The sequence below is a fragment of the Pyrus communis genome, chromosome 1 (assembly GCF_041283825.1).
Source record: "Pyrus communis isolate YQ-2024b chromosome 1, ASM4128382v1, whole genome shotgun sequence".
NCBI lineage: Eukaryota > Viridiplantae > Streptophyta > Magnoliopsida > Rosales > Rosaceae > Pyrus > Pyrus communis.
The window spans coordinates 9,001,520-9,016,177 of record NC_142565.1 but is presented as its reverse complement, the minus strand read 5'-3'; the positions used below and the strand labels follow the sequence as shown (position 1 = coordinate 9,016,177).

The 14,658-nt window shown below is 35.2% G+C and overlaps 1 protein-coding gene across 2 annotated transcripts; it reads left to right on the top strand.

Annotated features, from left to right (window-relative positions):
- The first annotated feature begins 4,161 nt into the window (after nucleotides 1-4,161).
- On the top strand, nucleotides 4,162-7,385 carry LOC137721428 (transcription factor bHLH57). 2 transcript variants are annotated; one of them, XM_068460520.2, is made up of 4 exons: nucleotides 4,162-4,946; nucleotides 5,291-5,974; nucleotides 6,221-6,718; nucleotides 7,024-7,385. In XM_068460520.2, exons 1-4 carry the CDS (start codon nucleotides 4,911-4,913, stop codon nucleotides 7,108-7,110), a joined length of 1,305 nt encoding a protein of 434 aa, XP_068316621.2. In that variant the 5' UTR covers nucleotides 4,162-4,910; the 3' UTR covers nucleotides 7,111-7,385. The 2 variants fall into 2 exon arrangements, with proteins under 2 accessions (XP_068316621.2, XP_068316622.2); XM_068460521.2 differs by having other exon boundaries at nucleotides 4,438-4,946; nucleotides 5,294-5,974.
- The last annotated feature ends 7,273 nt before the right edge of the window (nucleotides 7,386-14,658 follow it).

The window sequence follows — 14,658 nt, the reverse complement described above, 5'->3', positions numbered from 1 at the left end:
TATACTTTTTTTAGCTTCATCAATTGATATGGTTTTTATTTTTTATTTTTTTTATTTTTTATTTTTGATTAATTGATATGTGCACAAATAGAAGTATGGACATGCAAAAACCATCATCGATCAATCAAACAATCCTATTCCAAATAGTTTAACTTCAATTTTGGATAGTTCTAATCCTATTACGGATGGCTCAACTCCAATTTTGGATAGTTCCAAATCATCATTGATTAGTTTTTTCTTGTATTAACAATGAAACTGTCATAACACATATTTAGAGTATGAAATATCGTCGTGTAATGTTGCTTGTACAAATATTATGAATCCAAAGTTGGTAATTTATCTTTTAATTTTTCAATGTTATTTTTTGCGGAGCTTTTATATTGGGACCACCGATATTAGAATCTGATATGCCACTGGTGGTGAGTTTTGTTTCTCAACGGAGAGAGTATGCATATTTGGGAGATAATATGAGAGAGAAACACAAGAGAAGGGTACACTATGTTATTTTCAACTAATAAGGTATTGCAAAAAGTGAAAAAGTTCATTACGAACTGATTTCTACTTCTTACTAAAGCAGCTTGATAAGTATTCTAGAGGTTGCATAGTGAAAACTGTTGTTAGGAGGACATTGCTTTCAAACTAATCAAAACGTTCTATTTATTTATTTCTATGGATCAAAATGTTTTATTTTATTGATTAATTTTAAAAGAAAGCATCTTTTGGCGGAAAAAAACAATGCCAAACGAAACATAATAAAACTAGCAACTTTTTTTCTTTTCAATCTTATTTAAACCTCTAAACACACCCATTCACCAACCATTCTCCCCTTTGGACTTAGCACCCTCCTCTCACGGTCGGTGATTGAGATGGAAATACGAAATCTTGATGCAGATCCACCTCCATTTGCTCATGTCATGCCAAAAGGGGTTAGTATTTAATATTAAATTTTAGAAAATCATCTGTTCTTTTAGTAAGCATATATCAACAAATCATTTATTTGAGATATTCAATCAAAATTGCTAGTGTTTTTACTAGTGTAGCAATTTTCACTCTCATTTTCTCATTCTACTCTTATCTTATTGTTTTTATCTCTTAATTTTTGTTTGATTTGTTTGATATAAACACTAAAAAGAAGTTTAAGTGCACGAGGACAGAAGGAGAATGTAAAATCATTTTCCTTTGCAAAATACTAGATCAACTTGAAGTTCAATTGCAACCAAAAGTTGCAATTCAACAAGGATTTTATAGATCTGGGAAAATTGTACATAACTCGTAAACACCACAATTCTCATGGAAATTTGCACTTTCGGGTTGGGCTTATAGGAGAAATTTTTTATTGTGACCGGATCACTCATGTTATTATATAAGTGGTGGGAAAATTTATAGTTTAAGTTATTAATTTTTTAATATGCATATCTCATCATTTGTATAGTGACACATGATGTACCACTCTGCATTCCGATCACACTAAAAAATCCCTCTGGCTTATTGATTTGGTTTGTTAACAGTTGTACAAGATCTGTTCGCACAACACCAATTCACACAGAGATTTGTGATTTTGAGTTGGGTTATCGGCAGTGACGGATCTAGAATTTTAAACTCGGAGGGTCCCAATAATAAAGGTCAAAAAATTTATAGACAAAAATAACGTCGAAAAGTTAAATATAATACATTTCATTCAAAAATCATGTGCAAAACAACATTACAAGCTATAAAATCCTAATTAAAACGTCCACGACGAGATTTCATAGTCTGAAAATGTTCCATGATAGCTTCATTACCAATACATGAAAAAACATTTTTCTCAATGTAAACAACTAAGCTGTCATTCAACCATTGATCTCCTATTTTGTTGCGAAGTGGACTCTTAATGATATTCATAACGGAAAATGTCATCTCCACTGAAGCAGTTGCAACTGGTAAAACCAAAGTCAACTGAACAACCAAATATACATATGCAAATGTTTGATGCAACCCTTTCTCCACCATTTTCTTAGCAAGCTCATTAATCCCCCGCAATTGAGAAAAATCATTATCAAAACGCACAAAATGGGAACTCATACTATGTAGGCCTACAAGGTCCCATTTGCAAATATGCTCTTCGGACCTCATCTTGAATATTAGAAGGATAATCTTTCATTTGAATTTTTTTTCCCGGGTCTCTCTCAAGATTATTAAAATCAATGTCACACTCATTTTGTCTTGAGCTTGAACTATCCGAACAAGTAGATGGTGCTATTGGCCTTGGCTTGAAAAATCTTTCCATATTTTTTATTTCTAAACTACACATTTAACCAAAAACACAAAACATATACCAATCAACCAATAAACAAAAATTCCATCTAAATTTCAATGATAAAATGAGTATACAAACATAAAACATATCAACAATCATATCAATAATAGACTAAAAATCTCCACCAATAATATAATTTAATTGAGATTAGATTAGAATACCAAAAAGTTTACTTGAATTTTGAACCAAATAGTGGTGGCTTGGAGAATTGAAACAAGTGGATGTATGATATTAGAGTAATGTAATTATAATATGGGATTGGGTGGGATTAGAAATTTAGGGTTTTGGAATTGGGTGAATATAAGAAAGATGGGGGGATTAGGGGGGCAAAACAAAGGAATAGGGAAAGGACTCTTGGGAAAGATGGCCCGTGTGGGGCTAGGCCTTAAAAAAGAGAGTATGGAATCATGGACAAACGGCACCGTTTATCTCAGGCTTAAAAAAATATAAAATATAAAAAATAAACAAATTAAACAAATTGGCCAAAACACTGCGTTTTGGACCAATTTTTTAAAAGGCCTGTTTGTTTTCCTTCTTCTCCCCCGCGGCCCCGCTGTCTTCGTCTTCGTTGCAAGCTGCAACCTTCAAGCTGCAGCCTGCAGTACAGATCTCGTGTTCAAGTACGAGGGGTCCTTCGGAAAATTTCTAGCAGCATTTTAGAATCGCCGAGGGGTCCTGGGACCTCCCAGGTCCCTCTGTAGATCCGTCTCTGGTTATCGGGTCGGTTTGATAACAGTTGGACCGGAAGTTCAATAAAATTTGTAACCATAACCAGCAATTCATTGGGGCTTTATAGATTTGGTGAAATTTTACATGACTCGTTAATACAACACTAATTCACACGAAAATTTATTCTTTTGTGTTGGGCTTATCGGGTCGGTTTGATAACAGTTGGATTGGTTAATTTTTTTTATATAAATATATTGAATTGTAAACTGTATTTTTTAAACAAAGCTTACAAGTGTGACTTAGTAATATAATATATTGTACATTTTATTAGATTTTGTTATTTGCAATCTAATAATATCATCACGTACTCTTCTTTCTAAAAAGAGGACAACTGGTGATAAATTTACAAAAATATAGTGATACTTTTTGAAGTGTCAATAATTACACTATATACTAAATAATGGATTTGGAACTTCTCCTGAGCTAATGGAGAGGATCCTCCTCATCAATCATCGTGGACCGTTGGATTTTTATCCAACGGCTACAATCATTATAACTTTAAAGGGACCCCCCTGTTTGTAGCCGTTGGATAAAAATCTAACGGCCCATGATGATTGATGAGGAGGATCCTCTCCATTAGCTCAAGAGGGGATCCAGATCCCTAAATAATATCATTTTCATTAGTATTTTGTTTTGTTGTCAATATTTTAAACCTTCAGAATTCCAAAATCAAGTTTTTTTGTTCACAAGTCACCCATTAAACAAACCATTATTAACATGTAGTTTTCGGGCTTAACGGTTTGAGTCTGGATGACCAGTTAAAACTGTTGTTTGTGATCAGCACAAAACAAATATGTGAAAAGGGACATCACGTTGTTATGTCTAGGAAGAATGACTTATATGATGCAGGTTCACTATTATGGAGGCATCACGTGCTAATGAAGTAAAGACATGTGTTAACTTTTATCCATATGTCTTTATTTCATTAGCAAAGGACGCCACACGACGATGAATCCTTATTATGTATGTTGTTCATCTTGTCTAGGTATGTATACTGTATACAGCCATAAAGGTAGAGAAGTAAATAAGGGATGCATCGCGGATATATAAATTCACTCTGGGTTGGTTGGGTTGGGCTGCAGGGTTGGCTGGACATGTGTGGAATGAAAAAGGACCCATCATAAAACAAGCGACTCAATCCATAGGACTTTCCAAAACTTCTCTCTCTCTCTCCCCCCTCCATCCCATTGCTGTGCAGTTTGCACCGAGAAAGAGAGTGAGAGAGACTAGTCGCCACAACCTTGTCCTCGCAGCAGGACAAAACTGCCACCGCCAATAATGTTTGGGACCTTGTAAACCAGACAAACCCTAGCTCTCTCTCTCTCTCTCTCTCTCTCTCTCTCTGTGTTCTGCTCAGTCTCACCAACTCTCTCAGTTTCATGTATATCTAAGCATCACCAACATATCTTCTCAATCAGTTTGAGAGTATTTCCACCCCTCATTTCTTACCTCACTCCCTTTGTTACTTTTCGCCCTCCATTTTCTTCACCTCACCTCTTTAACCTCTCTCTCTCTAGGACAAGGAGGACTGGAAGGAGGAGGCCCATTTATTCAAACATTTGTGCCAAAGTACTCTCTCTATCTGTTCTTTCTGGTGTCCTCACCGAGTTAGTTCTTCAAGGCTAAAGCAGCTCAGCATTTAATATTGTTCTATTTTAAGAGCATATTTTCACTCCCATCAGAAAACAAAGGAATATAATTTATGGTGTTGTTGGATTCATGGGGTCTCATATTTCTTCCACTTCTCATTGGGGCTTCTCACATTTATTGCAATTGTTCTGTTAGCATCAATGGAATGTCGGTAATATATTTCTAGAGAGAGAAAGAAAGAAAATTTAAGGCACACCCAACAAACTGCTGCTGCTCTCTCTCCCTGCAGCCTGTAATGGAGAGGCTTCTTCAAGGACCCATTAATCCCTGTGTATGTTCTTGTGTTGTTATTTTGCTCAATTTGTACATACACTTTATTTTTCATTAGTCCCTTTTTTTGCATCAAGAAATGGACTGCATGTACTCCTCTCACAAATGCTTTTGCATTCAATGCAATGTGTGTTATTTTCTGGGAAAAAGCTATAAATTTCCTCTTTTACATTCTTTTCTCCTTCTACTTTTATATTCCAAATTTCCCACTTGAAGGTTGAATTCTTTTGTTTTGTTAGAAAAGGGTAGGTGTGAAACCCAGTAAAGCTCTTCCCTTTTTCCTCCTTTTTCTCTTTCTTTATTAACATAATTTTTATAAATATTTCTTGGGTTATGGTGTTGCAGCAGTTCTTTGGTGAGCATTTGGATTTTCCGTTCGAGCAAAGTTTGAATTTCACCACAGAAAGCTTGAGATTCGAGGAGGAAGAAGAATCCCACAACCACCACCTCTCATTGCCAAGCTTGGATGACAGAATGCCATTTCTCCAGATGCTACAAAGTGTTGATTCCTCCACCACCACCACCACACCTTATTTTCCATTGAAGGAGCCAAGCTTTCAAGCACTTTTGAAACTCCAACACTTCAAAAAACCATGGGAGTTGGACAAAAATTACATGCCTGAAATGGAAACCCCAATTCAGAAAGCTCTGGAGCTTGAGAGCTGTGTGACCCATGAAATGGTTGAGCTGCAACATTCACCTGTTAAATCAGAAGGGAAAGACTCTCATCTCCACCATTCTATTTCTGAGTGCAACCAAGGGGAAGAAAAACCCAGCTCAGTTGCTGGGTCTCCACCACCACCGACCTGGATTCAGGTACAAAATGGTGCTGAGAAAACCCAGCAACCCCAATTTACTCCGGCCACCAGGGAGAGGAGAAAGCGGAAGAGAACAAGGCCAACCAAGAACAAGGAAGAAGTGGAGAGCCAGCGGATGACCCACATTGCGGTGGAGCGCAACCGCCGCCGCCAGATGAATGACCATCTCAATGTCCTCAGGTCCCTCATGCCCACCTCCTACATTCAAAGGGTAAAATCATATTCACTCGATCTATATCTTCTTATAATTTTATGAACACACGCTAGCGATTTTAACACTCCTCTTTTAGCCTTCTGCACTCTTTCGGAGGTTGCAAATAAAATTGTAACCATACAATTTGGATTATGCTGGTTAAAAGGAGAGTGCCAAAATGGCTACCGCCTGTTCGCAAGTTAATTAGCCTGAAGTAATGAATTTTTTTGTCCGTTAAAATAAGTTTTTTGTTTTTGTTGAAAGGGTGACCAAGCATCAATTGTTGGGGGTGCAATAGATTTCGTGAAGGAATTGGAGCAGCTACTTCATTCCCTTGAAGCCCAAAAGAGAATGAGAAAAGCAGCTGATCAAATTCAAGGGATGAGCAATAATGGTGACAACAACAGCTCTTTCAGCTCCTCATCAGCATCCTCCTCTTCTCCCTGCAGCATGGCAATGCCATCCAATGGAATGTTCATGACTCTCTCCCAATGCAGAATTGGGTCTCATGATCAAGAAAGCACCACCGCCACCGCCGCCCCCGCCACCTTCGACGATGAAGGCACTGCTCAGAACAAGTCTGAGGCTGCAGACATAGATGTCACTGTGATCCAATCCCATGTCAACTTAAAAGTGAAGTGCCAAAGGAGAGCTGGACAGCTGATGAAAGCCATTGTTGCACTGGAAGATCGTCGGCTAACTGTTTTGCACCTCAACATTACATCATCACAAGACACTGTTCTTTACTCTTTCAATCTCGAGGTATATATTAATTCTTTATTTATCTATATATTTTTCCATTCTGTCTTATCTGTTTGGTTTTTTTCATAGTCAAACATTCTGACTTGGATCTCAAGCTACCTTAGCTATCTAGCAGGCTAAGCATATATGCTACTTTTTTTTCACTGCTCTTTCCCTCTTTCTTGGGAAGGTGTGTAATATAATATAACAAGATAAAGATTTTTTTTTTTTTTTTTTCGGTTAGATTCCTTAGTCAAGGGTACAATTATTCTAAATTTTCACGGTACTATGACTGGTTTGAGGAATTTGAATTTGTATAAATGCAGATAGAAGAAGGTTGTAATTTAGGATCAGCAGATGAAATTGCAAAAGCAGTACATCAAATATTCAGCTTCATCAATGGCAGCAGTTGATTTGTTCAGTGAGTCAGAGGATGCTCCAGAAAGCAGCTAACTTTCATTTCAGTTCGTAGACAGAGTAGGGAGAAATGTAAGGTCTTTCACTCTTTTGAGATATTTGGAAGATGGGGGAGCAGAAAAAATGGCACCCATGCTTTTACATTGCTTCCACCTCCCAGAATGTAAATTTGTGACTTGTGTGTGACAAGGCAGATTATGTTTACTGATTGTTTCTTAAATTTTCTTTTTTGTTTTGTCAAAATATAAAAAGTTCATGTTTATTTAATTAATTAGAAGAATATGACCTATTTTTGTGATGCTTTAGTTATTTTTAAGTTATGCTAAGGAAATTAAAATTTTAAATCAAATTTAATTTGCGAATTTAGTTTAAAAATTTGATATTCTTAACATTATTTTTAATTGTTATTTTATTTTTGGAGGATTTTGGGGTCCACATTTCACGGTGGAGTTTTAGGGTTTCATACTGAATATCTGGATCCCATCGTTACAAACTTTGCAAAGGAGGCATCTCTTTCTATATTTGACTTTGGGAGGCCTATGAGTATCTGGGGTGCTTCATCATTGTATATGCTTTACACCTTTTTCCTGCCTCCTGGGTTTCTGAAGTCTCTATAATTTTCTTCGGCCTCCAGAGATAATACTGTAGGAAAAATCTAACAACAATAAAGGGATGAGTTCATCTTTCTACATCCCTTCTAGAGTACGAAATAATACTTACCGCTGGATCTGCAATGTCTGTAGATTATCATATGGAATCCGGATCCTCACTGGATCTTCTTGTGAGGATCCTGGAGATCTGTAAATCATGTCCGTTCATCGTACATCGTGCGGTCATAAATTATTTTAAATATTTTTATTTAAAATTAAACACAAACAATACTTGACAAAAACTAAATGCACGATATACAATAAACGGACATAATTCACGGATTCCTAGGATCCGAGAGGATCCTGTTGGTATTATATGGTAGAAAGAGACCGCTCGATTTGCAATATCGTATGGTAGAAAGAATTGATAATCTAATCTAATGCGAATCAAATTTGAAAGTTGAAACAAGATAGAAACCTTTCTAATTGCCCAATTCTATAGTCCAAAACCCAGTAAAACTTTATTTACTACCGTTGGAACTAACCTGAGGGATTTGTGTTAGTAAAATAGCCCTTGAGATATACGACATAAGATGAGAGAGGTTCGGCTACAGAAACTTGAAATGTGAACTTAAGTTGGCAGTATGTGCAGCTGAATTTGGCTCACTCGCATGTGCCCTCTGGAAGCTTGTGAAAAGAACTTGTTACTGTTATTGTTGCCTAATAGGTTCATGTGACCTATTATAGCTAAAGATAAATGTATTGTGGCCAGAGAAAGTGGTACCACCCCCACATGTATTGCACCTGGCGCTTGTGGTCGAACAGTACAACATAAAATTCCATTATTAAACTTTGTTTTGGCCACTTACGATTACACAGTCTAGTAATTTTTTTTTACTTATATTATATGTGAATGATCTTAAGTTTGTTTCATGTGAATAACAAGTCGACATATAAATAATTTTGATAATTTTTATCGTATGAGTTCTACAAATATGAATGGTCTGAATCAACGAGTTACCTAGCTATAACTCTTTTTGTTGTACTTGTTACAGTATGTAAAGATGTGCTGCATATGGTTCAAGATTTATTAAAACTAATGGTGCATTTAAATATTGCAATTCATGACATGATGAAATGATGTCAACAAGGGAGACGGGCAGAGGATGTGACGCGGTAGAAGATTTTGTTGAGAGAGGAATGGGCTTGAAAGGATGGAGTAAATGGAAAAATTAAAGTCAAATGGTAACAAGATAAAGAAAATTAAAAATCCCATTTAAAGTAGCCTGAAAATTATCATATGGATGAAGACTGGAGAGGGGTAAAGGCAGGCGTGCAAAAGCTACAGCACATATCCCTATTTGCAAGCCCTAGTCCTAGTCGTCAATTTTGGTCTCTGCATTTCTTATTCCTTCTCCACAGCCTTTCTCCAAGGCCAGTCCCAATCTAGTCTTCCATCCAAGTTAAAATTTTTGCCTTTCTTTTATGGAATAGGATTCTCTCCCCTTCTATTCTCATTTCATTTTCTCTCATCCTCTCACACTTTATTTTTTATCTTATTGTCTTTATAAAAAATTAATATAAAATGTTGAAGTGACTTAACTGTAATCTTCCAAGTAAGAGGGGAGGGAAGAGAAGGAGAAAGAGATTAGGAGGGAAGAACATCCTCCTCCTTCTTTTCCCCCCTTTTTCTTTGAACTTTGAAGTCAATATCTTATTTATTCATCATTTCCTTAATCTTAGTTGACATTTAGGTTAACTAACATGATTAGCCAACTGAAATTTCCAAGTAATGGAACTAACCAAGACGTGCAATCAAAAGGAAAAAAAGAGAGAAAGAAAGGCATCCAAAATATCATACTAAGTAATAAATGGAGAAACTATGTAAAACATCAAGTTGAAATTGGTTTTCCAGATAATACAAGTGAATGCCAAAAATATGAATTGAACTGGAAAATTTTAATTCAATACATGCAAGTAGAAGAAGTATGAAGTGAGATTGTGGTATTTCTTACTTTCATGGTCTCTCTTTGGGGACAACAGTATGAGCATGAAGACAGACAAATCCTGTTTTGTTAATCCATATTTGCATTCCATATATAGACAAAGAGAAATGCTAAGGAAACTCTCTCAAAGTGGAATGGAAATTGTGCCAAAATATGAGTTGCCGAGAGTCCATGAAGAGTCCCACTTTTGAGAAAGTATCCTTAACATTCCCGCAGTTAAATGAAAATTGTAATATCCTTAATGAGATAGAACATTAATCAAATTAAATTGTTATTAATGTAGACCATATATTATTAATCACTTTGATCACCTGTATTTTACATTTCAACAATGTCAATCATGATATGTTTACTTATAAAGAATGAGAATACAAAATGTATGTTACATCTCATTCCTGACTAAGAACAAAATATATATTACATCTCATTCCTGACAAATGACTTATTTACTAACACAAAAATAAAGAATAAATATGTAGTTTTATGTTGAAAATATGTAGGCCATTCTCAGTGTTTACAATGTGTCATTACCAATGAAACTATGTTTATCCTTATACCTAAACAACTTAGGTATGTATCATTTGTCAAGTACCCTATGTTACTCCCATTCTAAAAATGCAAATAAACACGCCTTAAACAGTGTTCGTCTCGGGCAATTTTCTCATCTCATTCCCACTCTTCAACTTCATATGAGTTCTTCTAGTTCTAGCTAGATAAAAGTTTTTTCGCAACCCAATTAAAATATATTACGTTCTTTTAAGAAAATTAATCCGAAGGAACAAAGGAACTTTTGTAAAGTACTTCTAATAATTTGCAATAATTTTGATAATGGGGTAAGCGATGTTGCAATAGAGTCGATACGCCACTTAATACTATAGTTTAGTGGTATTTCTCTTCATTTGTAAGTGAGAGGTCTTAGGTTTGATTCTCACCGAAGGCGAATTTGAACCACATTATTGCTAGTCCATTGTGACGCTTAGCCCACTCCCCCAGCATCATATTGTTAATATTATCATTGTTAAAAAAAAAAAAAATAGAGTCAATACAAAAAAGAGAAATGCTAAGGAGACTGTCAAAAGTGGCTCTCTATTAACTATCTCATGTTTTTTGCATAATATTTTATAATATTGTCACGAAAATTAACGTTAAATTGTGAGGTGACAGAGAGTCTAAGAAGACTCTCACTTTTGGAAGAATCCCTTAACATTTCTCTACAAACAAAAAAATGACAGATGGGTACTACATAATTAGGAAAAGTCACTTGAGTACATCTTTAATAGTCCGAACTACTAGATGGTCTATCTTTATAAATATTAAATTATCAAGTAAGAAAAATTATTATTTCATCAATTAAATTATGACTGTTCATTTTTTATACTACCGAATAGTTTAAACTTTTAAAGAAAATTTTAAAGTAACTAAGCATGAACGGAATGTATTAATTGAAGTGGGTTAAACAGCCTCGGGCAACTCTATATTCAATAATAATGCACCCAAAAGGAACATTTGTCTGAGATTATGGAAGTAAGTGTTTGTTTTATTTGGAAACCCGAGCCTGCATTCTATATATAACCTTATAAGGACAACGAGCAGCATTGTAAGACAATACAACAAAAACCATAGGGTGTTCTAAAATATCGATTATTCTGTATGTTTTTATCGTTGTGTTAAAATTTAACAATTAAAACATCTAAAATATCAAATACTTTTTAGCACCCAAGAAAGTCCCGACAATACAATACAAATCTCACATTTCCAGACTAATACTTAGCATTAGTCTAATCATATTAGCTTTATTTTAATCACTTTCTCTCCTTTGCCAATTTTTAAATTTGCAGAGAAAATTTCAAGTCTCAATGTGCTTGGTACTAGTACCAAAGTAGACGCCGTCAGCTGTTTAGGTAGGGTTTTGCTATAGTTCCATGCAAATTGTTTAGGTTTTTTTTTTAGAAAAACTAATGAAAAAAGCTTGTAAACTTTCAGTTTTAACGATAAGAAAAAAATAAAGGGTAAAATAAATAGTACCAAGTTTGATTTATTAATGTAAAAATATGATTTTTCATTAAAATGAATAGTATAGTAAGTTTTTCCGTTAAAACTCATTTTTTTTCTTTTGTTTTTCTTTCATCGGTTCCTTTCCAACACTAGCACAACTTTATCTGGCAGTTCACACTTTTACGCGACTAACGTTTACCATTTGTTTGATGGGACAATGCACTTCAATTTCCTTTTTAGTCTCCCCCGTCTGAAAACTTATTCTTCAAAAATCCAAATTATTATGTCGTAATATACAACTTATAATGTCACAATATAGCAGAGTGCAAATAATATTAAAACAAATAAAAGTTCTTGTTATAAAATCAAGATTTAAATCTACTGAATTACATAAATAAGATACCAAAATTGATAAACACATAAGAAATGAAAATTATACATCTTGCATAAAGATATCATGTTACTATCACGTGAAATTGTACTTTGAGACTAAACACTAACTTAAGTAATTAAGAGCAATTTTATTCATTTTGGTGGATTTCGGGTTTTGGGGAGTTTTTATTTAAAGTTTATATTTAATGTCATTTTTTTAGTACATCGATATTTTTACACTAAGAGGAGGGAGAGTTCGACTAAGCCACACAATGGGCAGCCTAATTTGGTATCAAATTTGCCATCCACGACCACGAGATTCGAACCTAAGACCTCTCACTTCTAAGCGAAGAGAAATACCATAAGACTGTAGTACTAAGTGGCAATTCAATGTCTTAACATAAATTAATCATTCTCCACCCATTATGAAAAGTAATAAACGTAGCAGTTACTATTCACAATGTTTATTTTTTATTTTATGTTGTTCACGCTCAAAATTTGCAAGTTAACAAATTAAAGCAATAAACCTTTGGTGGGCTTGGGATAGAAATTAAAATGAAATAGACTCAGTATACCCCTCAAAACTGGACTACATCCACTTTGTTTCTCAGATTGTATTGATTTTGATTTCAAGACTACAAATAACGTTCGGCTTAACACAAGAATTCTCTATTACATTAGTTGTCCGACCCCGTTACAAGAGGTTCCCACCTCTTTATTAGGCACTTAATGAACCCCGAAGCCTTGGGCTCACCTTTTCTTATTTTTTTGGCATTTAATGCCCCAGTTAGCTCGACTAGCGTACTGACAAGTTTTTACCCATCAACTAGACATTCGGCGGTGAAGTGCACTTGCTTATCTAATATTGCACGCCCTTTTTAAGTGATATGTGCCGAGCGATATTGCATGGCCTTGGTTATCCAACCTCGTCCCTTCGAGTGGTATCTTGACCACCTTTACATCTCATCATAGGCCTCTGATTTTGATTGTGGGTCACCACATGCCATTATTGACATATGAGTAGACCAACTCCTAAAACATTGCGCCATAAAGTTGTCAGCCTGCCCACATACCTTTTGCAATCGGAAAGTACTTTACGTAACCTAGTCGAGCTGAGCTAATTGGCAATTGGCCTTAACGCTTGAAAAGATCTTCCATCCTCTTGGGCCTCGGGCTTCTTAATCTTCTTTGGTCTTTGACTTCACTTTGTGCTTTTCACGGCCTCTTTCCTGGGCTGCACCATTTGGAGGACCTAAAAGTGGCTAGTATTAACATATGTATGACTTACTTATTCTACGGATGAAAATAATTTAGAATATGTCACTATAATAACGCCATATGTCCGCATTCTATTTTCGGTTAAAAATGAATATTTTTCTATTTAAAAGATTTTTTTTTTTCAAATATAATAGATTTTTTATTTTTTAAAAAGTCAAGATCATTGGATTAAAGTTGCCATTCAAATCAAAAGGACAAAAAAGTGTCACATAGCAAAGATCATTGCACTTTTGGCTTTTGACTGGGTCTCATGCAGCATGTTCACATGGGTGACGTCATCCTGCCATAGCTGGGCTTAGACCAACTCCAACCCTTGGAGTAAGTCCTAAATTTCCCCTTCTATTCCCCCGCTCCCCCATCTCATTCCAACCCTTGTTCTAAAATTGGGTTAAGTGTTAAATCCTTAAAAAAAAAAAACCCAAATATCAGCCAAGATTTAGCCCAAAATTAGTGTGGAGCCCACATGTGAGAGTGGAAAAGCTAATGTGAAGCCCAAATGCCAAAAAACCACTCTCGGAGATGCCAAACGTGCCAGTCGCAGCACCAGCGGACCTCACCCATGTGGGCATATGCCTCGCATGTCGACAACCATAATAACCTAACAGCTAGTTTTTGTGATCCAACGACCACATTTAAATGGGTCGTTGGTTGATCCAATGGTCCACATTCAAATTTCTTTTCTATTTTTATCTTTTATATTTATATATTTATTGAATCCAACGGCTGAGATCGAATATAATCAAATCTAATGGTAAAAAAAAAAATAAAAAAAATCTAATGACCCAAATTTAAATCCAACTACTAAAATAATTTTTTTTAAAATTATTTAACTCAAAATTCACGCAAATTAAGTGGTTTTTCAATATTTATCATAACTATATTTTTAGGTAAAAATGTTCATAAAATTAATTTAGGATAGTCTACATAATTTTTTTTAAAGTTAATTTAAAAAAAAATTAGCCTAAATTCATTCTTTAATAATCTGGGGCTAAAATTTTAGGCCATAAGGGTTGGAGTAGAAAAACTATTTCTGCGTTAAAATCTAAATTTTCTAGGCTAAAAATTTTAGGTTTTACTCCAAGAGTTAGAGATGGTCTTAGGGCTAGAATTCCCATGGCTCCCTTCGTGACTGCAAATTGGCAAGGCTCTCAATAATGGGTGGAGGGTGTTTTGGAGAGGTTTTGATGTACACCTTGCCATGGAGAATTATGATGGGTGGAAGTGCTTTACAGTCGTTTTTTTATCGCATCAACCCGTTATGTAACGACCTAAGAAACCTCAAGCCGAACTCTTTGTGCATGTA

Bases quoted from the DNA above. Each gene is read 5' to 3' on its own strand.
- LOC137721428 (XM_068460520.2), top strand. From the start codon at position 4,911: ATGGAGAGGCTTCTTCAAGGACCCATTAATCCCTGT. The intron at 5,975-6,220 runs GTAAAATCATAT...TTTTGTTGAAAG, and splicing joins CCACCTCCTACATTCAAAGG to GGTGACCAAGCATCAATTGT. The intron at 6,719-7,023 runs GTATATATTAAT...GTATAAATGCAG, and splicing joins TTTACTCTTTCAATCTCGAG to ATAGAAGAAGGTTGTAATTT.